Source organism: Pseudopipra pipra, chromosome 2, assembly GCF_036250125.1.
Source record: "Pseudopipra pipra isolate bDixPip1 chromosome 2, bDixPip1.hap1, whole genome shotgun sequence".
NCBI lineage: Eukaryota > Metazoa > Chordata > Aves > Passeriformes > Pipridae > Pseudopipra > Pseudopipra pipra.
In genome coordinates this window covers 37,396,537-37,424,049 of record NC_087550.1, presented here as the reverse complement: position 1 = coordinate 37,424,049, position 27,513 = coordinate 37,396,537, and the positions used below count along the sequence as shown (strand labels likewise).

General features: G+C 38.5%; 1 protein-coding gene across 13 annotated transcripts in view; it reads right to left on the bottom strand.

Moving 5' to 3' along the window:
* FAT3 (FAT atypical cadherin 3) overlaps positions 1-27,513 on the bottom strand; it is a 413,377-nt gene that overhangs the window by 101,449 nt on the left and 284,415 nt on the right. For 10 of the 13 annotated variants that reach the window (XR_010428221.1, XM_064645040.1, XM_064645033.1 and 7 more), the window contains 3 exons: positions 10,895-11,209; positions 8,761-8,971; positions 8,276-8,344 (listed from right to left, as the gene is read on the bottom strand). Coding sequence is in view for 12 of the 13 variants with exons in the window: in XM_064645040.1 (XP_064501110.1) it covers positions 8,276-8,344; positions 8,761-8,971; positions 10,895-11,209 (595 nt within the window). In the remaining variant the exon portion in view is untranslated. The remainder of the gene's footprint in view (positions 1-8,275; positions 8,345-8,760; positions 8,972-10,894; positions 11,210-27,513) is intronic. The other 3 variants (XM_064645036.1, XM_064645039.1, XM_064645041.1) reach the window with 2 other exon arrangements.

The window sequence follows — 27,513 nt, the reverse complement described above, 5'->3', positions numbered from 1 at the left end:
CAAAAATCTACCGGTGAGGTGATAAGGTCTCTTCAAGAGACAATGAAGGCATTACAGGAGCAATTAGGAAAAGAACGCCTGCAGTTAACTGCTGAACGTCAGGCACTGGAGAAAGAGAGAGAGATTAACTCATTGCTTAGGTCAGCCCTTGAAGATGAGGAGGAACAAAATGAAAGGCTTAAAAAAATACTGGAAATGAAAAATTGTGAATTGCGAGACATTAATTCAAAATACCCTAAACCGGTAGATGCTAACAAATCCCTGTACCCCTCTGGGGAACTAGAAGAGTTGAAGCAAAGTTACCCGGAGGAGGGGGTAATACATATGCGTCCCCTCATTAAAACTGAAACCACTGGCCAGGGGGCAGATCGGCAAACTACCACACGAATTACCCCGTACACGGGGGAAGCACTGGCCAAAATTCAGGAAAAATACAGTCGTAAGGCCAGTGAATCAGAGACTGAATATGTGTGGAGGGTGTCCCTTACTGGGGGAGATCGGATTTTGTTGAGTGAAGATGAGGCCAGAGGATTTTGGGGCCCAGGGGTCTTCCTGACCACAAATGATAACCGAGCTCCGTGGTCCCTGACCCAAAGAGCTGCCTACTGGGCAGGTGGGTTAGACCCTATAGAAAGGGGAGATCCTTACACGATTAAAACACCCACAATTGGCCACATTGTAAAAAGTGTACAAAAAACCGCATGTCTCCATTTAATGCATGCAAAATTATTAGACCCACAACGAAATTCCCCAATGGAACTCGAGGCAGATCCACAGAGATTTCCAGTTTTAATTCGAGGCCTGCCTGATGCACTAAAAGTTTATGCTAAACAATTACAGGAGCGCATAAAGGCAACCCCCAGACCTAGAAAAAGGGGTGCTCCATCAGGATTAACCTGGTTGGAAATAGCCCAAGAATTAATAGCTACTGGTCAGCAGCTGGGGCTCTCTGGTACGAGTGGCCAGAGAATACACTGCAGGAGGGCAGGGAAAGTCCAAAAACCTGCCTCGCCAGGTATTTGTCAACAAAATGTGTCATCTAGCGGGAGAAAGAGATACAGTCTGTGGAGAGAAGGTGTTGCAAAAGGAATTCCTCGAGAAGTGATGGATAAATTACCCACTGCTAATTTAGAATACTTGATAAAGCAGTGGGATAAGATCAAAGAGCACAAGGCACCTCCTAAGGGCAGCCCCTCTAAGGAGTCCAACACTGTGATCCCCTCAGCCTCTCCAGAAACTGGACTAACCAGTTTGACCAGTTCTGAGTCAAGGAACTGGACTTACTGCTCTCCAGTAAATAAGCCAAAAAATAGCCAGTGGGTTTATGAGGGAAAGCTTACAGAAAACAACCAGGGAGATTTGGTAATCACTTTTCCTCTCGGCCCTTTTAAATCTTTGGTTACATTCGTGGTAGACACGGGTGCACAAGTCTCAGCACTCCAAACTGAAGCTGCTATTCAGTGTGGCATTAAACCAGACAAAAAAAAGATATGGGTAACTGATGCTTTTGGCAAATCCCGACCCCAGTACACTGCTCGAGTGAAATGCTGGTTACCTGGAGATGAGACAGCCACAGAAACTATCATGATTGTGGGGCCATTACCAGCTAACATCCTGGGGTTAGATCTCCTAAAGGGGAAGGCCTGGACAGACGCCGGAGGGAGAGAATGGATGTTTGGTCTCCCATCCCCCTCTGTCCGTCTGTTGCAAACTGCTCCAAGTCTGCCTCCTTATAAAATAAAAAATGTAAACCCCTACCCACTCCCTTTAGGAACACGTGAAAACATTACCCCAGAAACTGCAGAATTGCAGGAGCAAGGAGTAGCTGTCCCTATACACTCACCATGGACAGCATGGTCTGTCCATAAACCTAATGGGCAGTGGCAGCTGCCAGTGAGTTACCTCGATGCTGACACTGGCTCACAAATAGCTGCTGTACATAACAAAGCTGAACTGATTGCCCAGATTGCTGATGTCACCACAGGGGACCAGACTCAGACAAGTACTATCACCCACTTAGAAAGTCTGAGACTTCAGATTCCCACAGAAAAGGTAACAGTGTGTTTTCCCCCTGACACCTTGGCCACCCCAGAGCAAATAAAGATGCTGAGAAGTAAAAAAGAACTCCAGCATGCTCTGAGTTTATTTGTTTTTTGGAGAAAACATGTTCCAAACTTCTCTATTATTACTGCCCTAGTGACATTATGCCAGATAAGAAAAGGAGTTGGATAAATAGATTCTTCCTTCTTTTTAACAATCGGTCCGTAGTGGGCCAGATTTGTTCTTTTGCAGAAACCTACCAGCAGAGGAGATAACCTGCCAGCAGAAGAGATCAAACTGCATGAAACCAATGGAGCTTCAATTGCAGCAAGAGGCAGAAGAGATAACTGCCCCCACAACTGCTTCTATTATCAGCTTACAAGTATCCCATGAGAAAACGAAATAGCAACAGGACTGAAGACTTATACTGTTCTTTGACATGTATTTATGTTTTTATCTTAATAACTTTGTAATATGCATGCCTGTATGTATTTTTGTCTCAGTAAGTCTGCAATATGTAGAACTTTGCCACAAACATTGTGTTTGTGTCCCCTCTACTCCCAGAATTACTTGTGTTATCAGTTTATTAATAATTGTTGACTTATTTGGGTTTTGTTTTTTTTTTTATCACGAACAATTCACTGATAAGATTGTGTAAGACGAGCCATTTTATGTACTGCTAGTTTAGTTTTGCCAAGTTTGTTTTGTTATTTTGTTGGGGGGCAGGTTAGCTTGGGAAAAGCTTTTTGAATGTGTTCTTTTATATGAGCAACTTACTGGTAAAATTGTATAAGATGTACTGTTAATTTGATTTTTGTCAAGTTCATTTTGTCCTTTTAAATATCCCTCTCGATTGAGAAACTCAACCAAATATAACCTGGGAGTTCGTACAAGTATTTATGCATATTTAGAGTCATATAAATATGCATTATATACATTAGCCTTCTGCCTTGAAAGGCATTGAATTTCATATTTGGTTAAATTTAACAAAACGGAACTAAATTTAGGCCTAAAAGAAAACATAAGAAAGCCTTTTACCAGCTCCCAAGTAACTCAGTGTTTTTGGTTTTTTTTGATGTATAATTTCAAATATTTGTATGTATGTTTGTAACCTCATTAATATTAAGAAATTTGATTGTAACTATTGAGATCCTGTTACATCCCCTATGACTACTCACGGGGTGGAGAGAGTAACTAATGCAAATTAGCTTACTATGTTATAATAGAATTAGTTTGGGTTTTTTTGAAGGGGGGGAGAATTGCAGTGCATTGGGGCAATCTCTTCCTTTCCTTCACTCTTCTGTCTCCCTGTCCACTATACGAAAAGCACCGCCCACAAAGAAGATTCACAGAGAACGACAAAAGAAGAGAAATTATTGAATGCATAAATCACGGGGTGGTGTCAGAGACTGAAATTGTTAATGATTTATGCATTCTAGGAGACTTTTGCAGGCTTTTGACTTGCATGATACCTCTGATAAGCAGTCGGGCCCCTCCCTCCCTCCAGTGCTGAAGGTGTGAAGTCCTGAAAAGGCAAGAGCTGAGCTTGCAGGCTTTTGACTATTGATACATCTGACGAGCAATCAGGACCCGCCCTCCCTCCAGTACTGGAGGTGTGAAGTCCTGAAAGATAAGAGCTGACCTTGCAGGCTTTTGACTATTGATACATCTGACGAGCAATCAGGACCCGCCCTCCCTCTGCCAAACTTGAAAGGCGGGAGCCAGGCGAGACACAGCAGCTCTCTTGCGCAGGGCCCAGGGAGAGGTTGGAGGCTCGAGGCATGGCCCGTGACACTGACCATGGATATGATAATTCATAACTTCTTGGAGTGTGGGGGCTTCCCTCCTTCACCCCCAGCAGATCAAGACCATCACTTCAAGTGACAGACATGGAAGCTGCAACTATCAAGTTTCATCGCTGGACCCCGTGGGCGGTGACTATGGACATCTGTCCACTCTCAGCTTTTCTTTCCCTTACTCTCCCTTGCTCTTATCCTGCCTTTCTCTCCCCTATGCATTTTTCTCCTCCCCAGAAAGGTTATGACAGCACCCAAAAATGTTAGCTTACCTATTGATTATGACAGCACCCAAAAATGTTAGCTTACCTATTGATTATGACAGCACCCAAAAATGTTAACTTAACAATTGATTCAAAATTGTTAAAATAAATCTTATCAATATATGTTTTCATACACCGATTATTTAGTGTCGTTTCACTTTAATCCACCCCAAAGGAATTTTTGATAAAACCTGGGTTACCCCCCCCCCCTTTTCCTGGGGCGGGTCGTAACACGTGGGCTCTGCATCCCTGTCCTTTCGAATTTCAGTGCTGGGGGCTTTTAATTTTCAAACATATTCCTCTTATACTGTATTTTGCTGCAAGCAAATAGTTTTTTTGGTAGTACTTTTCCTAGATGTAGATTGTTTTTGGGAAGATGCTGAGCTTCCCTATATTTCTGTCAGCTGCTGATACGCAGTTTAAGATGAGATCATGCTTCTGTGAGAAATTATTTTCACCTCTGAGAAGAAAACTTGGAGGACTTGTGGGTAAATGAGTCCCATGAGAGGACTTTTTTCCATCTTTTCCAGTGGAATGATCCAGAAAAGTGGGATTGAATACACATCTCAGACATATTTGATGACTGTGGAGAATGACTTGTTCAGTCTTAGATGCGAAGATGGATCACACTGAACTCTGAAGGACATCCCCAAATCAAATACAAGCTAAAACCTGGCAAGAGTATTCCTTCATTGGTAGATAGCAAACAACATACATACTTCATGTTCAAACTTAATAGAGCTAGGATATACTGAGATCCTCACATAAGTCTCATTTGGCCTACCAGGCCACAATGGACAAGTGGACAAGAAGAGAAATACAGGAGATGATTTAATTTAGAGAATAGTCGCCTAAACCACATTTTCTCAGGGCAGAGAAGATTCTTACTTGTCTTGTCCCAAAGTAAGCTAACAGCAAGAACAGTGATGATAAATTGGGCCAATTGCTACAATTCTCACATTGCTCAGAGCAGAGAATTAGAGCAAAAACACAGAAAACTAATTCACCCTGAAATCAGAGGTGAGTCTAAAGTACCTCTAGGATTTTCAGAAAAATCTGCAAAGCCAAAATTTCCATTTCTTTTGTTTTCAAAGATGATGCAATAAACTTAATAACTGTCTCAAGAAATAAAAATTCATCTACAGATTTTGTTAATCATAACAGTAAATATTAGTAATATGACATGCAAATGTTATTCTTCTATGTACTATATCATGCTAAGAAGAAGAAAGCAATGCAGACTGAATTTTCAGATAAAACTATTGTAAAGAGAATCAAAGCCTTGAGTTTGCTGCTAAGAAGCTGAAAGCAAGGGCATAAAAAGCAGAAAAAAAAGCAGAAAGGTATTTTAGATAGTTCACGGAGAAGATTATTCAAAGGAAGCTAGGGAGCTACATGTTTTTGACATTAATGAAAATTTGCAACAGTGTGAATTAAATGGACAATTAACTAAAATTAATAGATATTGAAATTATCGCCATTTAAGCACCCTTGGTAAAAAGTTCTGATGTGCTTTCAAAGTTTGGCTGCCCTTACAAAGGCACAGGCTGGGGGAAGAAGGAAACATAGAGGGAGGACTGTTTGGAAAACTAGAGAGATGTTGTGCAACATGCTACTTAAGCAAAAACTAGCACCATGCAGCTTAGCTCCAGTGTCAAAGTAGTCATCACACCGTTCCCACCACTAACAAAGGGAAAGGCAGAAAAGGATCAATTTATGTGGGAGAAATAAAGGTCTCTGACTTATCTTGGAGTTCCCACTGAAAATTAGTTTCTCATAAATGACTGAATAAATTTAACACAACTGAAACAACCCATCTTTATGGCTTTCACATTGTGGGATCTGCATGAACTGAGACTGGTGTTGAATGCAGTCTAAAAACAGAAAGCGGGTATGACATCTCAACTATTCCCAATTAAACAAACAAAAAAACAGCTAAGCATCCTGTCCCTCTCTAGTCCATAAAGGGAAGATGATCTCGCTGACTACAAGGCAGCTCTTGGAGCTGATTAACTCAAAAACAGTTACTTGAAGTGTATATAATTTAGGTGCAAAGTTGGGCAGACAGAATACTATATAGTCAAACTTCATCTGCCCTCCATCCTCTTTTTTTTTTAGGTGGGAGAAAGTGCACGTTATGCATTAAAAAAAGAGATCCTCTGGAATTCCAATGTCCATTGAGTTTGAAAAGGTCATAAAGATAAAGGTCAAGCTGCAAACTCTATATTAAACCGTGCCTCTACAAAAGCCTTCAGGGCTTTTGTTGACATTACTGTGAACTATGCACGGAGGTTCTGAATCACAAAATACCAGATGGAGCAGGATCAGGTCTAGATTTTACAGCAGCACAGAAACCATCTCTTGCATCAGCAGTCCCATACAGCCTTTCATATATGACAATTAAATTCTACTAATATTCCATGTCTTTCATTGGGCTTTTCAGAACTAGACCTCAATGTTCCCCAAAAAGGAAAGTGTCAACATTTTTTTTCCCTACATGTTGATACTGAGGAACAATGAGAAAAAGTGGTTTTTGATACTGACACTAAGTAATGGCAGCAAAGATAATCTAAATACACAATGTTCTGTTCTGTAAAACTCTCAGGGTAAGTTTCGTCTTTGCACCTTGTATGGCAAGTGTTTGGAACAGCAAGGTCTTCTGCATGCCCAGGACTGTTGGCTATTCCTATTAAATGACAAACTAAAGGTTTAAATTTTATAATGCTCTCCCTATAATCTCTGTTTGTTAGGCAAAAATGAAATATTATTATTATAAGGTGTTGCTTGATTGCAAGTGATTCTAATGATGTAAAAGAATGCAGTGGTAGATCAGGGGCTTAACAGATACAGCATTTTAATAAGAGTTGGTGAAGTTGCCATGGAAAGCACCAAAAGGAGTCCAGCAAAAGGTTCAAACACAAAAAAAGGTGTCAATAACATCAAAAAAGATGTATTTCTCCTGGGATGAAAATTAGGGTCAGTGAGAAGGGAATGGTAATGTAAACATTAGCTAATAGACTGCATGTAGGATACTGAAGCAACCGAGGGAATGGAAGGAAAACTATAGGAAACATATGCTGTCTTTCCCCAGGGACTAGCAGGAACCCTAGAACATGATAATAGCTTTGAGTTTAATTTTAATATGGTTGGCACATCAGAAATTGTGCTACAAATTCAAAGAGGAAATGTCGCTGTTTCTGTCTTTCATCTGCACAAATTGGCAACAAAGGGTGGATGAAAACAACTCTGAAAGATCCTTTCTCTCGTGGTCCCTGTCCTTCCTGTTGGCTAAACCCATTTGCAAATAGCTCTGCTGAAATGAGAGCTAGGCTCAATCCCTGTAAATAAAGACTGCTGATGCACACTTTCCGCTAAGTCTGTGGGAAAAGCTTTTTGTTTCTCTAATCTTTCATACAGTATTTGCTTTATAACCCTTCATTTAAATAACACCACTTTGTGCAACAGGCGCTCTTTTACATCCAAGGGTATATGAACATTACATACAAGCATCTGCAAATATTAAGAAGCAAAATAATTTAGCAAGGGAAATTCTCACTTTGGAGATGTTAAATGAGTTACTTTAAATGACATAACCAAATCAGCAGCAGAAGTGGGAAAGAAATGCTTAGGAACACTGACTCACATTTCTCTACTGCAACCAACCGAGACCCTTTACTCCCTGTCATTTTAGCAGCTAGTGGCATTTCCCTGTGATTTTAAGACTTCTATGGGTTCTCCTCCATTTTGCTAAGGATATTTATCCCTCCCTATTTTTATAAGGAATTTGATGTAAGGCAATTTTGTGGTTGAAATCTCACATCAAAACACATTTCTCTGTTTCAGCTTGCATTCAAGACAAACTTTTGGTGGCTCCATTTGTAACCCATATGTTGAGGCATTCCGTTCTGTTTCACAGTTAAATGGATGGCACTGGACTGTGAAAAGTTTGAATTAATTATTTGTGATAAACTGTGGAAAATCCGTGAATAAAATAATAATTGGACACAAATATGGTAAAAGCTGTCATAGAAAGAAATGCAGCACAACCATGTGTCGCATCACATCCTGTCACAGGCACTTATGAAAGATGTAATATAAATTGTCTCAAAAAACTTGCAAAAATAAAAGGCAGCATGGATAGCTGTATTTTAGCAAATGTGTTTGCACTAAGGGTACCTTCTGTTGAACAGTTCTGCCCACAAGCTGTCTGTAGAATATAGAACATCTCTCGAGCATGCTTGCCACCTTGAAGCAGGGCAGTCGGAAGCAGAAAAAAAAGAACAGAATGCAGAAAAAAAGGTGAAGAAAGAGAGAAATGAGGGACAGCAAGTCTAAGTACCATAAATACATTTAGAAATGAGATTAGCAAAGTATGACAATAGAATTTAAATGACAGACAACATTAAGATTGCAGTAAATAACATAGTATGAAAAAAAACAATTCAGCCATACAGCGCTCTTTTTTCAGCTTAGCTAAGGAGTCATAACAAAAGCAGGAATATTATTATTATTGCTACCATTATATTAAAATAGCATTTTCATTTCACCATTACAAAAGTGGATTTAATTTGGGGGGACCATTTCATGGTTAGTTTTCTTGCTCTCAAAACCACATGTCCATATGCTTTACTTCTGAGGCATCCTCCTCGCACCCAACTTACCGACAATATCAAACCAGAGAGGGATGTTAGATGGCTGCACAGAGACCACCCCGACAATCTCTGTCACTTTATCGCTTTCCATGATGGTGAAGTTGTAAAAGGGTTCATCAAAAGTCAGGGGCATGGGTGAGGGCGCAGGTTTTTTTATCCACTCAATATGGAGACGTGCAGTTGAAGATTTTTGGGGCCGGCCATTGTCCACTGCTTTTATCTGGCAGGTACAAAGAAAAGAGAGCTCAGGCTGAGCATCCCAGCTTGGCAGTTCAGACCTAATTTTATTGCATGACGATAACTTCTTGGAAAATGGCCTTTGTAATCCTATATGTAAAATCCCATGAAAAAAGGAGGAAGATAAGCACTTATTTCTCTAGTCTTACTTTTTTTTTTTTTTTTTTTTGCATTATGCTTTAACTTTAACTGAAACAAATGATTTTAAACGGAAATGCTTTGTTTTAAAAATGCTGGTGTATGGCCTCTTGGAGATGCAATTCAAGCACTTCCCACACAGCTCCTCCTCTCCAGAACCAGTTTCCCTCTCCAATTTCATCTTACACCCAGCTCCTTCTTGCATCAAAGCTGGAAGCTTTATAATGACCCTTTGTGAGACCATGCATTTGCAAAACATGGTCACCCAGAGCATGTTTGATTGCTTTTAAATGGCATCTGTGTTGCAGATAAGACTGGTATTCCTTATATTGCTTTCCTCAGGATCTTTAATTGAGTTAAATAAGTTTCAGGTCATTTCCCCCATCCTCCATAACAAATCTAATTTAAAATATTGCCATATTTTATTTTATATTATTTCTCCTCTCTGTCATGTTCATTAGGAGGTGCTCTGCTTGGTGCTAATTCTTTTTATTATAAAGTCCTCTGGAAAGATGAATAGACTTGATATTTGCATGGCATGCTTTATGGATTTAGCACAGCAAAGACAAGATGAGCAGCAACAAACACTGGGCTTAAGAGAAGGGTGAATGCAGGTTACAAAATGGGTGCTTAGGAGGATAACATCAATATTAATCAAAGGGATTTTCTTTTAAAACTAAAGGAAATGTTTCTGGCTATATAGGACCACTGGTGTAAATATGCTGTCACTATACCTGTTAAAAATGAGAAACAATTTTTTTTTTTCTGAAATACTTCACCCTGTGTCTTCCTCTCCTAACACTCAACACCCTGCTCCATCCTAGGCAGGCAGGCCCTTAGGAAAAAGATGCTGAGGGTGTGATGAGCAGTTTCAATGTAGAAAATCTTCACTTGTCGCATTATAATAAGGGTCAGATCTCAGATATGACTTCAAGCTCTCCAGAGGGAAAAGTACTCACTCACACGAAAGCTATTCTACTCTGATACTAAGTATTTCTAAATATTTTGTTATTTATTCATTTTCCTACCACAGTTTCCAACATTATGAAGATATTTCAACAGAGACCTGCTACTGTAAGAGACATCACTTCCTTTACAATGGGTCAGACCATGGACCTCTGACAATTTTTTCCAACTCCTTAACTACAACTTACTGGCTTATTTCTGTAGATGAAGAGTGCTCATTCCAGTCTTATATTGCTTTATATCAACCCCACCATATTGTATTCTCCCTTTCTTTGACTTTGACTACATAGTTTGAGTTCTGAAAGAACTTTGATGAAGATGTCTTTTAACTGAAATTGCTGCCACACTTAAACTCTTTAATATGTTGAGAAGGGTACCAAAACACGGAGTACACAGTACTCCTCCTCTCTTGAGTGAAGCCACCTAACTGGGACAGTACAACTGTGTCCACAAAAAAAGTTAACACCCATTCATAGCTGTATCTGCCCAGTCCAACATGATACAACTTTGCAAGCAGACAAGTGCTTGGTCTTTATTTCTGTGTATTCAAGGAAACGGCTTATGTCAACACGTTGTCTTAATACTCTGAGAGTAGTTCACTACCTGCAATAGTATGAATGATCTCAGACTCAAGTTTTTCACAGTAGTTGTATATGAATACTAGATTTCTTAATACAGTCAGATCTTACATACAGGTCATACAGTAAAAACAGTCATATATCACTCTTTATACAGGAGGGCCTATTTTTTAAAAAAAAGTCAGTCAAATCATGGGTTTGTATGTCAATGAAAAAGCACTTACTGTTAAGATGTCATAACTCCCTGCTGTAAACTGCTTTCTGGAAGAAACCATCCCTGTTTTGGGATCAATAAAGAACTTCCCATCGTCATTTCCATCCACAATGCTGTATGAGATTTCTGCATTAGGGCCTTCGTCTTTGTCAAAAGCAAAAGCTCTGTAGATTGGCTCCCCTCTTTTCTTACGGTCCCGCTCTGGCAGCTTGATCTGATAGACTTTCTCTGGAAACTGTGGTTTGTTATCATTCTCATCCAGAACCTGGACCACCACCCAAACGGAGGACTGCTTGGGAGATGTGCCCCCATCTGAGACGGTTACCTGAAAAACAGCATTAGAGGTTATTCTGAATAGCTTGCAACAGGACTTCATAAATTGGAAAAAAAAATAAACCATAAGGAAATGTTGCCCTCCCCAAATCTAACCTGCACTGCAGTTTACAAAATCTTCCGTGTACATGAGACATGCTCACTATAAATGTGCTAAGTGCTTAATTCAAATTTGTTCACAATAGCAAATCCAGGAATCCAGAAAATTTCTTACTTTTGACATGAACCTGGAATGGGGAACGTGCACTCCAGGAAGCTATTCTCAAAACATGTATCTCAAATTCTGCAAGTTTATCTCAGAAGGGAGAACTGGAATTAACCCATTAAGCAGGATGCCTGCTTTTTTTGCAAACATATTTTAAAGTTTCTTCAGTCATGGAAAGAATTTGAAAGATGTATTTTTTCTTAAATCCTAAAAGAACCTCTGTCACTTTTTTCCCATTAATTATTTGGAATTTCTTAAACAACAAAAGAATTTCTGTCAGTTCTTTTCATTCATTATCTGAGATGTGACAGCTCATTAATTCCAAAACTGCTTTATATGATTGTAAGGAGCACAGAGAGGCAGGCAACAAAAAAAATTCTCCTGCATTTTGTAAAGAGTGCACTGTGCTGCCAGAAACATGTAAGAAATAAAATCTTTGAGATGAAAGTTAATTAGCAATCTAGCTGCAACTTAAACAGAATTACTAATAATTTTCAATCTGAAACACCATGAAAATGAAATGATTCAAGATCAACAAGCCCTCAAGAGATTTAATAATATGCCTTCAAAATGAAATCGATATGTTTCAAACTTCTCTCTCAATATTTCGATTGCATTTTTTAATGAGAAAGAAATAAGGCAGGAACTTATTTTTGTTTGCATGAAAGAAGTTTAAATTTCATTTTCAGTTGCATATGCTAACATGCTGAATCCCACAGTAACAATTTTTGATGATAGTGAGCCAAGATATTATATACCCTTCCCTGCTCATACTGATCATCACACATTGACTGGCTTGCTGGTTAACTTCTTCATGTTTTACTTTTCCGTAAAAATTTCTGTGTTCCCTTGAAAATCTAATAGTCCTGATATCCAATCCTTAGGCAAAGCAAATTTTTCTGGCAATAATGTCCTTTGGCATTGTCCCATCCTTGTGTAAAGAAGTCTAAACTTAGGGTAATCCTGATATAACACTGAAATCAGCAGAAAACTCGTATTTTCTCTAAGAAAGGTAAAAGACATTTTCCATTTCCTGTATTTAACTCTACTGAACAGCATTTATAATGTTGAAAGGCTGCACACATGGCTGTGAATCTGCCTTTCCAGTCGGTGAGAGCCACACCACCAGGAACTTTAGTCTTTTCACTTCACCACTTCGGGAGAATGTCAGTACTCCTGCAGCAAACAAAAAGCCAGTTCTGCCAGTTCTCCTATTAAAAGCTTTCAGCAATAAATAACTTTTGTCCCACTATGAGGTTGATCCTGTCTATTTCTCTTCTACTTTGGTGCAACTGGTCAAGCTCTTGGCCAGAGCACAGGTTAACAAAGAAAAACCTTTTTCGGGATTTCTCCACAGATAAAATAATCAATGATGCCAAGCGGTACAGTCTGTACTGCACAGAAACAATCAGAGACACACTAATCCAAAATCAAAAAATGCCAACAAAATGCTTTTTTTAAGGGGATAATGTTCTTGCATTGAAAAATATTGGCAAGATTCTGGAAACTCTTGTTCTCTAAACAGATCATACAGCATTTTTTTAAAAAAAGGCATTTTCTTCAACCTGCTATCAGTAATCTACAAAAAAGGTGTGTGTGAGAGAGATAAAGAGTTTACAGCTAATAACGATAATAAAATCTCTGAAAACCAAGTGGTATAAACAGTCAAGCAACTATGATGAAAAAAACCTACTTAAGAGACTGCTCAAGAAGTGAAGCATCCTCCTGTCTTACCAATACTGTCTCACAGTTTGTTAGGTTACTGCCAAAATCTTCACTAATATGGCATTGTGGCAGTAAATACATGTGTGCATTTGTATGTTTTTTGTAAACCCAAATTTGAGGGAAAACTATTCAATAACAGAAAAGTTGCACTGAAAATATTTCCTGACATCTAAAAGAAAATAGTAATGGCTATAAACAAAATGTCAGTTAAGTATAAAAATTAACATAGAAGGCCTGAAGTTAGTCAATTCTACTCAGGATAAAACTTCACATCCCTAGAGAGGAAAATGTTAGGTACCAACTAAGCCTTTTTCCTCTGGGTAACACTCAAAACTTTTTAAAATGACAGGATGCAGCTCGACTCAAAAAGCTCTGAGCAGCAGACACGGGAGCTGAAGTTAGCTCTTTGCAGACATGTAAATTAATTAATTAAGCCTTCCTCACACCAGTGATGTGATTATTTCCCTAACCGTAAATCCACACCCCAGCAGACCTCTCTTCTCTGCTGCAGTTAGCCTGATTCCAGCCTGGCTATTCAGGTTCAAGCCATAAATAAGGTAAATAAACTGCAAAAATTTCCTCTACCCTGCAAAATAAAAACACCATGACAACACATGAAAACAAACCAACAAGTTGCTGCCAGTTCAAAAATTGTTCCCAGACAAAAATAGGGAGGACCAGAAGGGTTCTTCAGCACATCACTCTGCAAATACCATTTCCATTAGGACACAGTATCACACCAGCATTTAGAGGACCCTTGAACCAAGTCAATTTTGATTCAAACATTACCATAGTTTTCAGCAAAACTCTTAAACAGCTGAAAATTACAGTGAAAAGTAAGCAGGGAGAGAAGGGAGGTAGGTATGTTCATAGGACAGAGATACAAAAGCTAATTCACAGCTGGTATCTCTGGAAATGTGAAAGGCAGATGTGCAAGACACAGGAGAGCTTGCAGGAGAGAAACTGTAATTTACGGGCAGTGAGGTTGTTTTGTTTAGAAACCTGCAGATAGCACGACAGGGAAAAAAACAGAGAAAAAAGGTGAATGACAGACTGTCTCAATATATGCTTGTCAAGATGTGCCATCAAAAACCAAACAAGAGGTGAATCTCACAGTAATCAAGATGGGAAAATGGTAAGGATCAAAATTATGGCTTTTCCAGAGGAGATGAAGAATGGCTGCTTAGTCAGCATGTGCCTTCCTAAATGCTGAACACCTTCAGACTATGTGTCGAGTCTGGTATCCAGATACAACTGCTGCAGACAAGCAGCTTCTTGACCATGTGCAAGCTGAGATGGATCGGCCAGCTACTGTCCCCTCTGCCCTTCTGGTTAGATATTGCTTCTCATACTGTGTCAAGACAGCCTAAACAGAGGATACGACCTCCCAAAGCTGGTATATGGCCACAAAAAAGCTGAATTTGGAATCTCTAACCAATCATACAAAGAGTTGATCCATTCAGCAAGGGTGAAATGTCTTAAAAGGCATGTGATGACATATTTAATAAGGTCTGAATGCAAGAGACAACAAGAATAATATGATCTTTTATACCACTTTCATGGGGAAATCCTAAGCTTCACTGCTGTTTTCCCAAAACCTACAGATAGTTTCACTACAGTTTTCTTCAGAAAATGAGCACTTTCTGTCAGGAATTTACATCTACCCATTGACTTTACTGAAATACATCAACCAATAGGTATACATCAACCAACATATAGGTTTGTTACGTGGAAATTTCTTTAGTAGAGTAAGAACATTTACACATCCCTTACAATGTTTCCTTCAGCTGGATGGACCAGGACAAGGCCTCCTCAAATTTCCTCTACTTACCTCAGACATGCATTTTTTGAGAAAAACGCACAAAAATATCTCCTTCTGCAGAGTACAAGAAATTCAGTGTAATAACAGAATTTTCGAAATCCAAGTAAAACAATTTCCACTTCTTCTGCAGGACCTACTTCAGTAGGTTTGGTCTACAGACACTACCACACCCTTTCCTATAGAATCATAGAATCTGCTGACTTGGAAGGGACTCACAAGGATCATCGAGTTCAACTCTTAGCCCTGCATAGGACCATCCCCAAGAGTCACACCATGTGTCTGAGAGTCTCATCCAAACACCTCTAAAACTGTCACGTTTGGTGCTGTGACCACTTCCCTGGGGAGCCTGTTCCAGTGCCCAACCACCCTCTGGGTGAAAAACCTTTTTCTAATATCCAACCTAAACCTCCCCTGACACAACTTCAGGCCATTCCCTCGGGTTCTGCCACTGGTCACCACAGAGAAGAGATCAGTGCCTGCCCCTCCTCTTCCCCTCATAAGGAAGCTGTAGACTGCAATGAGGTGTCCCCTCAGTCTGCTCTTCTCCGTTCCCCAGGACATAGTTGGCCCTCCTGGCTGCCCGGGTACTGCTGAATAAGATTCAACTTGCCATCAACCTCCCCGATCCCTTTCCGTGGCACTGCTTTCCAGCATCTCACTGCCCAGTCTGTACATACATACAGGGTTGCCCCATCCCAGGTGCAGAATCAGGCACTTTCCCTTGCTGAAGTTCCTACGGATGGTGATTGCCCAGTCCTCTAACTTTTCCGGTCTCTCTGCAGGTCCTCCCTGCCTTCAAGGGAGTCAACAGCTCCTTCCAGTTTTGTGTCATCTGCAAACGTGCTCAGTATCCCTTCCAGTCCTGCATCCAAGTAATTTATGAAGATGTTGAAGAGCACAGGGCCTCAGATGGAGCCCTGTGGAACCCCATTAGTGACAGGTAGCCAGTCTGATGTCACACCATTCACTATCACTCTCTGTGCTCAACCTGTGAGCCAACTGCTCACCCCCCACGCAATGTGTTTATCCAGCTGTGTGCTGGATATTTTGTCCAGGAGGATCCTGAGCGAGACAGTATCAGAAGCTTTACTGAAATCCAAAAAGATTACATCAACTCTCTTCCCTTGATCAGCTAGGTGGGTTACCTTGTCATAAAAGGAAACCAGGTTTGATAAGCAGGACTTTCCTCTCATGAAGCCATGCTGGCTGTGGCCAATGACTGTGTTGTCTTTCAGGTGTTTTTCAATACCTCCCAGAACAATCTTCTCTATTCTACAGGACTGAGAGATACTCACATTTATGTTCAAATCTACAGGTAAACTACAACGAGATTTCCATAGCAGTGGACCTTCTCAGTGAAAACACAGGTCAATATTGACTGTTAACATACAACGGCTGGAATGTTAGATATGAGAATTTCTTTTTATGACCATGGAGAAGGCATGGAGGAGACATCTACTGTGAAAGTGGCTAAAACACAGCATCAGTCTAGCAGACCTCAACGATGGTGACAAAAGTAATTTTCCCTTGAGACAGTAATTTCTCCTATGAATTGAACTGTGACACTTAATTGCAGAAGGTGTAGTTCTTAAATCTTTTCAGAATACAAATACAACTGTCGGGACCACACTCTTGAATTAGAAGTACTATATTGAGTCTCATTAACAAAAGCTCATGACTTCCAAAATAATTAACTCAGCTGGAGGGAGTAGCTAGCAGGGATCTTACTTCAACAAGTACAACAAGACAGTCAGCAGGTGTTTAATGTGAATTATCAAGCCTTAGAAGAACAAGAATCTTCTTCTACATCATTCTTTGGCAGGAGGAAGTACTCAGCCTACCCAAATTTTAAGTTATGAGGAACTGCCACATTACTGTCATTAGCACTGCAAAACGCTGAAGATGTCATATTTGCCTGTTTATTTTTGTTTGTGTGATAACTGCTTAATGCAAAAAAAAAGTAAGCTGAGATGTTTGCACCTCATGAAAGGCGTGTGCATAATGAGGTCTTCGGGTAAAAGTCTCTCCCTTTCCCCAACCAGAAATGCTAATTTTGCTTCAGAAAACCTTAGTAAAGAGAATCTAGTTTAGTTACTGAAGACAGAAAAATGATCAAAGTGATCTGGAGAGCTGAGGCATACCCCTGCTGTTATAGTGACTAATGGGTTTGTTTCTTCTGCCAACGCTAAAACGAGCTGCAATACTTATTGTAAGTCTCTGGAATTCAGCCCAAGTAAGAAAAATAAAATACTATAAGGAGAGCTTATCAAGGGATGCATAGAACTTTAAAGTCAAATGCGCTGAATTACTACCTCTGCCTACTTCAGAGACAGACTAAATTCGTGGCTAAATTCTTACAAGAAAATATTTTTTCTGAAATGCACGCTGTTACTGAGCTACATGTCAGATTATTGATACAAAGTGAAGGCAGTGTAGCTCAAAGATATATAGAACAGGTTTTTTCAGTTTTGTTTTTTTTTTAGTTCAACACAATTACTGAGTTAGATGTAGTCAACTAGATGCCTTCTCTTTCTAAACCGTTATTTGGCAGCTGTGGAGAAGAAGTGGGCAGTGCTTATTTCACTTATCTAATAGAATGTGGTGCTGTCCCAAAAGATATATTACTTAAACACTTCTTGTACAAAAGAGTTCTAATCATATCAATATGATCCATCTTTCCCTATTTCCTTTACAATGTGCTAATATGGGAACACTGTGTTTTCATACGTTAAAAAAAATAATACATTCACTCTGGCCATGTAGGAGAACTAAATAGTTTAGAGTACATTTTAAATAGAGATTATTACTGACATAAACACTCTGGATGTCTGATTAAGAATGTCAATGGCTTCCAGCCACATTCAAGCTAGAAAACGATGTATAATGGTCTGTTAAACCATTTGAGAATTAATGATGACATCAGGTAATTTCAGCACTGCATTGCCAAAAGACAGGAAAAAGGAAGGAAGGAAAGCTTTTTCATTTAGAGTTAAATACTCCCTGTAGTATTTACAAACCTAAATATTGTAAGAGTGTAGTGAAGAAAGCCTTAGAGCCTTCAAATCTTAACTTTTGTCAGACTCACAGTACCGAGATGAGTAGATGGTAATCAAAGGACTTGGCAGAGTGAAATATCAGAATGGGTGACTTAAAAGTCCAAAAATGCTACTACCACTTCTACTAAATTTATCCTATGTCATACTTCATTCTACAAGCTTTTTGAAAACAGACACAATACTTATATTTTAGCTTTAGTAGCAATACAAATAAGGATCGAAGGATCTGTATAGCTCTTGACAGTGACTCTCAAAAAGAAAAATAGCAATTTTCCACAGGCATTGCTTTTAAAGTTCATTACAGTTTGGAGATCCTGGCAACCTTTGTGCATCAGGTTTTATTTACAGTGTTCTTCAATCAATACATGCTAAGTGCAGAACCAGCCATTACTCCACTACATTCCCAGGACAACAGAGCAGCCTGTCATGTGTTAAAGGAAACTCCTCCAGGAAATCTCAGAAAGTATCTTCCCCTTCTTTTCACTAAGTAAAAAGAAAACTGTAGTCCTCAGGAATGTCAACCTCATGTAATTTACTTTTGACAAACTGTAGATTAAACTTTGTCCAGAAGCGACTCTAAGCCAGTCACTTTCCAGAAGTCCAAATGTGCCTCTTATTTCCACTGTTGGAGTTAAATACAGAAAATCTTTACTGCCTAACTGTAGTGTGTAATCACTTAAGATTCAGCAGAAATCATCTGGTAAGAAGAAGCTAGGAGTTTTCCTGACCCTCTAGGTGATAACACCATCATTAGAAGCGGTGCTTGAAACTGCGCGTATCATATCCCATTGTTGAACAGTTTGCAAAGTTTGCAACTAGAAGTTGGAAAATTCGAGATGATCATAGTAAAAATATCAATCTCAGTCTCCAAATAAGTTCTTTTGAGTATATCATGAGCTTCCTCTCTCTGCTCATGAGGCTACAATAATGAGTCTTACTATATATACATAAAACAAAGAAAAAATTGGAAAGCAGAAGAATACACTCCAAATTGTCCCCTGATAATATCTGGACCCAAGGACATATGCCCACCTTCAGACTGACACCTCACAAACAAGATAAAAACTGATATGCAACTGCTTAAAAATATATTTTTTTAGGTATATGAAACCCATTTGTTCCATTGTTTAGGAACAATCTATCACTAAACAGGACTTCAACTACCTACATAGCCCCTAAATGAGAAAGAAGATAAAAGTTGCCTGTTGATCTTCACAGGAAACTTTGAAGAAGGTGTTTAGCTCCTGCTGATAGTGAAGAGAGTTTCGTGAACAGAAAATGAGTAGTCAAATGTCAGAATATTTCACTTCAAGCAGCATTAAATAACATAAAGCTTGTAAATCAAGATATTTTAGCAGTTTAATGTTAGTAGTACTCCCTATGTCAATTTTAACCTAATTCATACCTGAATATCTACTTTAGCCATTTGTGTATTTTGCTTTTCTTGTGGTAAGAAACACTAGTGATTAAATATTGATAAGTTCCCCTCTATCAGATCTACCTCTACAGATAATGTCCTTCTCCAAAAATCTTATCATAGTGCTCAGGAAATAGAGTAGGTCTCAGTTTTTGTGTTTCAAAAGATGTGTGCATCTACTTCTAAGGTCAAATATTCAATTACCCTTCATTTCCTATCCACAAAGTCACTTGGTTTTCATCTTCCCTATAAGCAGGAACTCGACACCATCTTAAGTTTCCCCAAAATTACGAAGATTGTTATGTAACCCCAAACTTCCATTTTTTCATACTAGATCAGTAGTATATGTGTAATCATGTAAGGAAAACATTCTGGCTATTAATAAACACACAATATGTTATTCAAAGATATTTTCCTAATATTAATAATTTATTTTGTAACCATCAACACACATGCTGTGCTCAAAAAGTATATGCTGATATATTGCCAACATTCAATCAAGCTATAGCACTAGTCACCATGGAGTTAACTAATCAATGATATACACTTTACATCCTTGCTTGGGTGTGCAGCCTGTGTCAGTTTGTAGCACAGATCCCCAGACATTAAAATTGATGGGGAATTAATGTACAGTAACTCTTTTAGCAGAAACTCTCAAATTGGGTGCAGGTGTGTGGCAATAGCCCTCTGTCTGTTTTGCAGTAAATTAGCAGCACTCATGATAACATGGTACAAGCTTTGAATGTCCCCTGAAAATAGGTATAGTACGAAAGAGCTTGATCTGCATGCTCTTAGAAATATTGTGGCAGCAGCTTCTATTACAACAGAGTAGTAACATCAACTAAAACTTTCAGTCGTCAAAGGAAATAATCATCTTCTATCCTAAACTATAATATAAAAATTTACTTCTAAACAACTTCTGTCACGCCAAACAGCCAGTGCCTTGTGATATTGGATAAAACATCCTTAGGTGAGACTCTGTGATGGTCAGTCTTGAAACAAAATTGTTATTACTGAGGAGGTAAAATGTTTATTTGGCCAGCAATGAGATGAAAGATATACACTGTAGTTCCTTAAATTTATTTACTTTATAGGTACAATATATCCAAATTCTATGCTGCTACATATAGCAGAACCAAGCATTTTGAAAAGAAAGATAACACTTCTTTTTTTCTTGCTTAAATTGCTCTAGAAAGCAGCACTTGGTTGTGCTAACGGGGATGACACCACCTTGTCTCTGGCACAAAGGCAGATTAAGACACACCCAGCCTCATCTCCAGCTCCTCCTCTAGTCATTTGTTCTTCCCCTGTCATAGTTTGCAACCACTTTTGCCCACCAATAAACTGTTTGTGCACCTGTGCTACAAACAGGGTTACTGAAATAATCAGATTTTAAAATAAACTGTCAAAAGAAAACAAAATTCCCCAAAAAGCAGATGGTTAATAAGCAATGGCAATGAGAGAGCAAAAGGAGGAGAGGCATCCAGGTCCCCAAGTCAGGGTACGGGAAATTTCTTAAGATGTTGGGCCACTGAAGGAACATATATTGTGCAAATACAATTTTGGTGATGAATTCTGCAATTTCACTACAGATAGCAAACTAGATTCCACCCACTACTCTCCCTCCAAAAATCTCTACTGTAGAACTCATCACTTACCAACAACCTCTTTGATCAATACCCAAGTAGGCAACACCAGAGCCATTAATCTCAACGTAAAAGACTTTGTGTCTCATCAGTAATGCTGAAAATATCCAATTTCTATCTTACATTATTTTTCCACAATATGCAAGAAATAATGAGTACTCTCCATCCACATATACAGGTAAAACATTTCAAAGACAGTTTTACAGCTGACAAACTGATGAGTGGCCTCTGACATTTAAATGCAATTTAGCTTTTTCAGAGTAAAAAATGAAGCTTCCACAGTTTTACATTCAAAATAAAGCTCACCAGTTAAAAAGCTGATGAATAAAAAATAGATTTTGTAGCCAGGTAGAAAGTACATAAATCAGACCTTTAAGGGATACAGGCTGTTCCCAATTTTTGAGTATCCTGTAGAGATATTTTAAATTTGCAAAAAGCAAAAGTGTATGGTTTAGGTCTTAGAAATTTATCTGACTTCAGTGAACAGTCACTCAGGAAGATTGCAGTGACTGTTTTCATTAATCAAAAAGGAAAAAACAAAGATGTGATTTTTTTTTGGTGATGTCCAAGTTATTTGATAAAAGTTTCTTTGGCTACCAATGGGGTGCAAAGTAAATTTCAATCAACTTTGAGGACAGTATCATAGCAATTATTCATGTATGTTTGAATAAAGTAATTTTTGGAGTCAGATGAGGACTTCATCCTAAAATATCTTAAAAAGTAGTACAAAAATGCTAAGAAAACCGGTATGAAAAGAAATAAAAATAAAGGAGATAAGCATTAATAAGGAGGTTGGTTGTCAGGGCTCTTCCCAAGGCAGGTTTTTTAATGAAAATATCATCCTGGTTTTGTCAGATCAGGTTAAAGTAAATAACATCAATAATTGCTTTGATTTTAGTAATAAAAAATTATACTTGACTTTTTGATGCCTACTTCACAACTTTCTGTTACAAATCAATTTTGGACAGATAACAGGCATTAATTGGGCTATATTTAATCACACTTTCATCTAATAGGCAAAACAGACAAGCCTTATTATTGCAATCTCTACTTGTCTTCGATTTTAAATGTCCTGTAAATATCTACTATCCAGTTTACATTGACATAGGGTCAATTTTACAAGCTGGTTGAGAAACACCATGGGATTATACACAGAAAAAAATGAAGATTCCAATTTTGAAGCAAAACTCATATTCTTGGACCACCTTTTTTATTTGTTCCATGTTAAGTTTCTAGCTTGGAAAACTCAACCTGGAAAATGGGCTCCAGTGTTGTGTCCAGTACAAAACCTATGAAACTGAAATTCAGATAACTGTTGTGGTGACAAAGGATGAGAACCATCAGCCCCTTCCCTGATGTGTGCATTAGGACTCTGTGTTTCATCAGTCACAGTAAAAACCTTGCTCTCTTTCACTAGACAAGACTGATACAGTTAAGTGTATGTTTAGGGACAGGTTCACTGTAACCCTGTTTTTCACATAATCAGTTTAGTTTTCAGTTCTGCTGAATGTCTGAAAACCTCCACAAATGTCTGAATAGTCTCAGCATTCCCAACCACACCATGGATGGCGGGGCACTCACATACTGCGTGGCTAGAGACACACACGAAAGTCTAAAGACAAGTGTTATCCTGCTGATCTGAGCTCATGTTGTCTCAGCAGACAAAGAATTACAGACACCTTCTTGGGGGAGAAGTACTGGTCAGTTGTGGTATCCTCAGACTTGAAAAGCAATGGGAATTTTTGACTTTGATGAGAATGGGACTGTACATAGAACTCAACAACCTAATTTCAGTAGTTTCTTCCCAGCCCTGGGCTTCAAGTTGCATGTGTACCTGAAAGCTGTGAGCCTTCAGCTAAAGGGTCGAAAAGGTGTGTACCACTGCAGCATCACCACTGTATGCATTACAACTGAATATTATAATCTTATTTAATACTCAGCCGAATGTGGGATTTTCTGCTTACTTTTAAGAAACAGTAATTTCACATGTCATTATTTTCTTTAGCATGATTTTTTTTCTCCGTTGGTTCAATCTGTTACACACATAGCCAGTGATCCTGTGAACAGCAATGTATATGAATAATTTTCAGAATGTGTCAAGACCATACTGCCAACATAAATAAGTAGGTATGTGTATGGGAACAGTCTACTGGGGGCAACAGTACAACAGGAAAAGCTGTCCCAAAGTTTTAACATTCCAAATGTGTTGAAAAAAAAAATCCTGTCCCAAAAACTTAATTTCCCAGAGTAACACTTGGAACACATTAAAATGTCCAGGTTATTAATATTAATTAATCAATTAATATTATAATAATTAATTAATTACATAGTGCCTGGAGTCCTGGAAAACTATCGTTATGTGTCTGAATAATAATAAGATGGTATTCTACTCCTGCAGTGCAGGAGGAATTTTAAAACTCACAATTTTTAAAATATTCTTAGCACTTTGATTCTTCTGCAGAAGTAGTCTTTCACATGCATTTGGGTTTTGCAGCCACAGGATGGCATTCACTGCTGTGCAAAGGGTCAGTCAAACGTAAAATGTGAGTCTAGGAAGCATACTTTTTATCTGGGAAAGGAAATATTTAATAAAACATCATTAATAGAAATTTACTGCTTTCTACCAATGACACCCATTTATTCAAGAATATAATACAGAAATCTTCCCATGCATAGCCCTTAAAGTTCATATTCTTACTGTATGGGCACCAAGGCCCTCAGTAGATATATAACTTGCATATCTCCAGTAAGCTGGGACATTCAAAAATACAGAGCAGCAATTCCAACCTGAGAGACCAGCAACTGCATAAAGCACATCAGTTTCACTCCCATGGTTTATGGAGTCAAAATCACTTTTATTGGATTTATATAGGCTCATAATTTACTGTTTATTTTCCCATTAGGGCAGTGTATGGAGTAAGTGTTGACACAGACCATACCGATGGGAGGACAGTTGGACTGAACAAATGGCCAAGGTGACCGATAATTGGATTGCAAATGTCAAAGAGTGTGGTTCAAGAGACAGGTATATCAACCCACACATACTTTTCCCAGCTGTGAAATGAAAGTTAAGAGCAGGGACAATCATCTACAATTTATGCAATTGGGTCTGCAGTCCATGGCAAGCAGCACCCAATTAACTTCAGCAGTGGTGTCTAATGCCACTAGTAAATGACTGGATTTAGAGTGATGAGCAAGAATGTCAGATCGAGAGATAACCTAGTAATGCTATCAACCTTCCTGAGACTGCCCTGCCGATAATGTGGTCTGGGGGACAATAAAACGCCACATGAGACAATATGCTCAATCTGTTAGTGCAGGACTGATACATGGGAGAAGGAGAATTTCCCTGGATTCATTTTATGGCTGTCCAATTAGCCTTCACTAGGTGAACGGAACGAAAGGGAGGAAGAGAAAAAGAGTCCCTCTAATGAGTTGCTTTGTTGGTTTGTAGCAGAAAAGATTGAAAAAAGAGTTTTAGGAGCTGCTTTGTTTTTGAGATTGTCTCAGGAGGTGTTAAAGGGGCCGGGCACTTTGTTGGAAATAGCTGTGAGAAAGCTCCTGATGTATGGGAGGTCTTAAACAGCTCAAGTGCATCCTGTCAGGATCAGTACAGGAGGCATGATCCTTTGGCACAGGTGGATCAGATATTCCAGGCCCATGCATTAAACCCCACGGTTAGATGCTGGGTCAGTACTGCAGATCTTGCTCATGATGTGGCTGACACTACCCATAAATGCTGCCACTGCTTCCTTTGAGAAACTCCATACAATATATAAATACAGTTGTTCTCCAAAAGTGCATCCAGTTTTAGAAATGGAATATTAGGAGCAGGTCTAATCCATAGACTACTGATCTGACAAAATATCTAAATCTTATTTACAGGCTTAGTGAGGCAAAGGCAATTTGTCACTCAAAGTTCAAGATGCAATTCCTGTTTTGCTGTGTAAGTCTAGTGAATGTGTGCTCAATAACCTCTAGAAAATAGACCATGAATGTGTAATTTATTCAGCTAGTACTTCTTAAGGATTCAAGGTATTCAATTCAAGGAGCACATTGCACCCCAGAGAAACCAGGGGTGTGTCTCAAGGTAAGAAGTTGTGAGGTAGCTCTCAGTCCATCCTACAGTGTGGAAAGGAGGGAAGGGACACTAAATTAGCCCTGCACTGAGCGAGGTACTGAAAGCACAGCCCACAGTTCTGAGTTGGGTAATTTGCTCTGTCAAGAAGCAGGATAAATGACTGCCTCATGCTGAGCACTGTGCTGGAGCAGCAAGGATTTCTTTAGGGAGCTGAGCAGCTTGCTGGAAGTTGGGAGTCCTGTCACCACTGTGATCCATTGCCAGGCACTGCCTCCCAGTACTGCAGAAAAAACACATCCTCTGTACACTTCACTCTTCTTTATTAAAAAAGCCACAGCTTTCAATTGATATTTTCACACTGAGAGTCGGATATTGAGGATTGAATGCCTGAAGAGAAGGCATATAAAGAAAATATTATTTTACTTTTTAAATGCCAGTCCCTCACAGAGGTGCTGAAGTGAAGACTCAGGCAGTATCTAGTGGATCGTAACAAAAATAGTGAAAGATCCTTAACTGTACATATCCTTGTAAATGCCAGTGAAAAAAAGACAAAAGCTGGGCTTTAGTATTCAATTTAATCCCACAAACATACGTCTATATGTTTATGAGAGCTATATAGAGAGAGTTTGTGCAGGTCTATTTGAACAACAGAGGTTTGGTCAGGAGGATAAGGAGAGTATGCAAATGAACCTCATGTGTCAGTTAATATTTTTATTCCTTTGGTTGTACATTACAGTTTTTTGAGACCAAGCTAATGCACTTGTCTCATTGTCCTCTCCCTCTCTCAGAGGTCAACAGAGACTTTGATACATCAGATAATAAAGCATTATCTCTTCTTAGCTAAAATGTGTGGTCTAAAACTTATGACTTCCTAGAAATTTTGTAAGTGTTTTTTAAACTGTGGTCATGTGTTTTATTTTTAAAAAGTGTGGCAGTATAAAACCATGTGTTTATATTCTCCCTGTTTTTTCCAATAAAGCCTTCAAAAAAACTGTTTGGCCTTTAGGGTTAAGAACACCTTTTTTTTTTTTATTTTATACAACCCTTTAAAATTATCTGGTAGAATAGTGGAAGGAAAGAAGATTCAAAGGGAAAAGCAAATATATTTGAGGCTATGACAGAAAATATTAAATTATTTACTGGTATCTGGATTAAAGATAATATGCTGAATCTCAGAAAATTAGAAGCCACAAATTGACAGACTGCTATTAGTAATATTTGTATTTTTTACTTTCCTAGGGAATGTGAGAAAAAATAACTCATTATTTTGATTCTAACATTTTTGCTCTCAAGTATTCATGTTAATCCTTGCTTTTGAATATTTAGAATAGTCATTGCCAAAGAAAGTCTTATTTTTTGCCAAACCATAAAATGTACTCTAGGATTGCTATGATAACATTTTCAATGTCTCTGTATCATGAGAGATTAGCAAACAGCAATATTACATTTGAGAATGAGGAGATTAATCTGTTTCCTGTCAACTGAAATTTGTTAGGTTGTGAAAAGAAAATTACTGGTTTTGAGGACAGATCTCATAGCACTTGATGCTTCAGGGCCTTTGTACTTTTCTGTTTAAATCATATCTCCATAAAAGGCAAAATAACTATTTGGTCTCTGATTATTCTCAAACTGAAGTCAGATAAGAAAAACATTAGGATTCTTATGTTCCATGATAATATATTTAGGGAGAAAAAAAAGTGTCAATTATGCCTACTAAACTGATTCTCAACCCGATTAGAGATTTTCTTATCTCAAGGTGCCTAGTAAATACTTTAATTTGTGTCATGTTACAAATTATGCTGAATACTCCAATCTTATTTCAGCACATTTCACACAATGATGCACTTTTGCCATAACAAATTATTTTTAAAATGAAAAAAAAAACCAACCCCCCCTAATTTTTTCAAACTACCACAGTTTTCCTTGACATTTTCCTACCCTTTCCAGTATGTCTTTTCTGCTAAAGATGAATGTTTAAGGATTATATGGTGAAGGGACAGTGTGGTGATCTGGGAATATGAAAGCTCAGATAAAGAGGGAAAATACAGAAAGATAGTACAGGCTAAGTGAGAAGACTGCGAGATGTGATGAGACTCAAAAAAACGTGTATTCAATGTGTACTAGAAAAAGGTTCTCACCACGTACACGGACTGGTAGGGGCAGGTTTATGGAATGAAAAGTTTTTAATATATGATCAGTACTGGAAATTATAAAATTCTGGATAATAAGAGCACTAACAATGCAAAGACAAAAAAAAATAAATCAGAGGGCAAAGCACTGACAAAACCTAGATTATGTGATTCTATATTGACAGTATGACTCAAGGGATTGGACCTCAAGAATA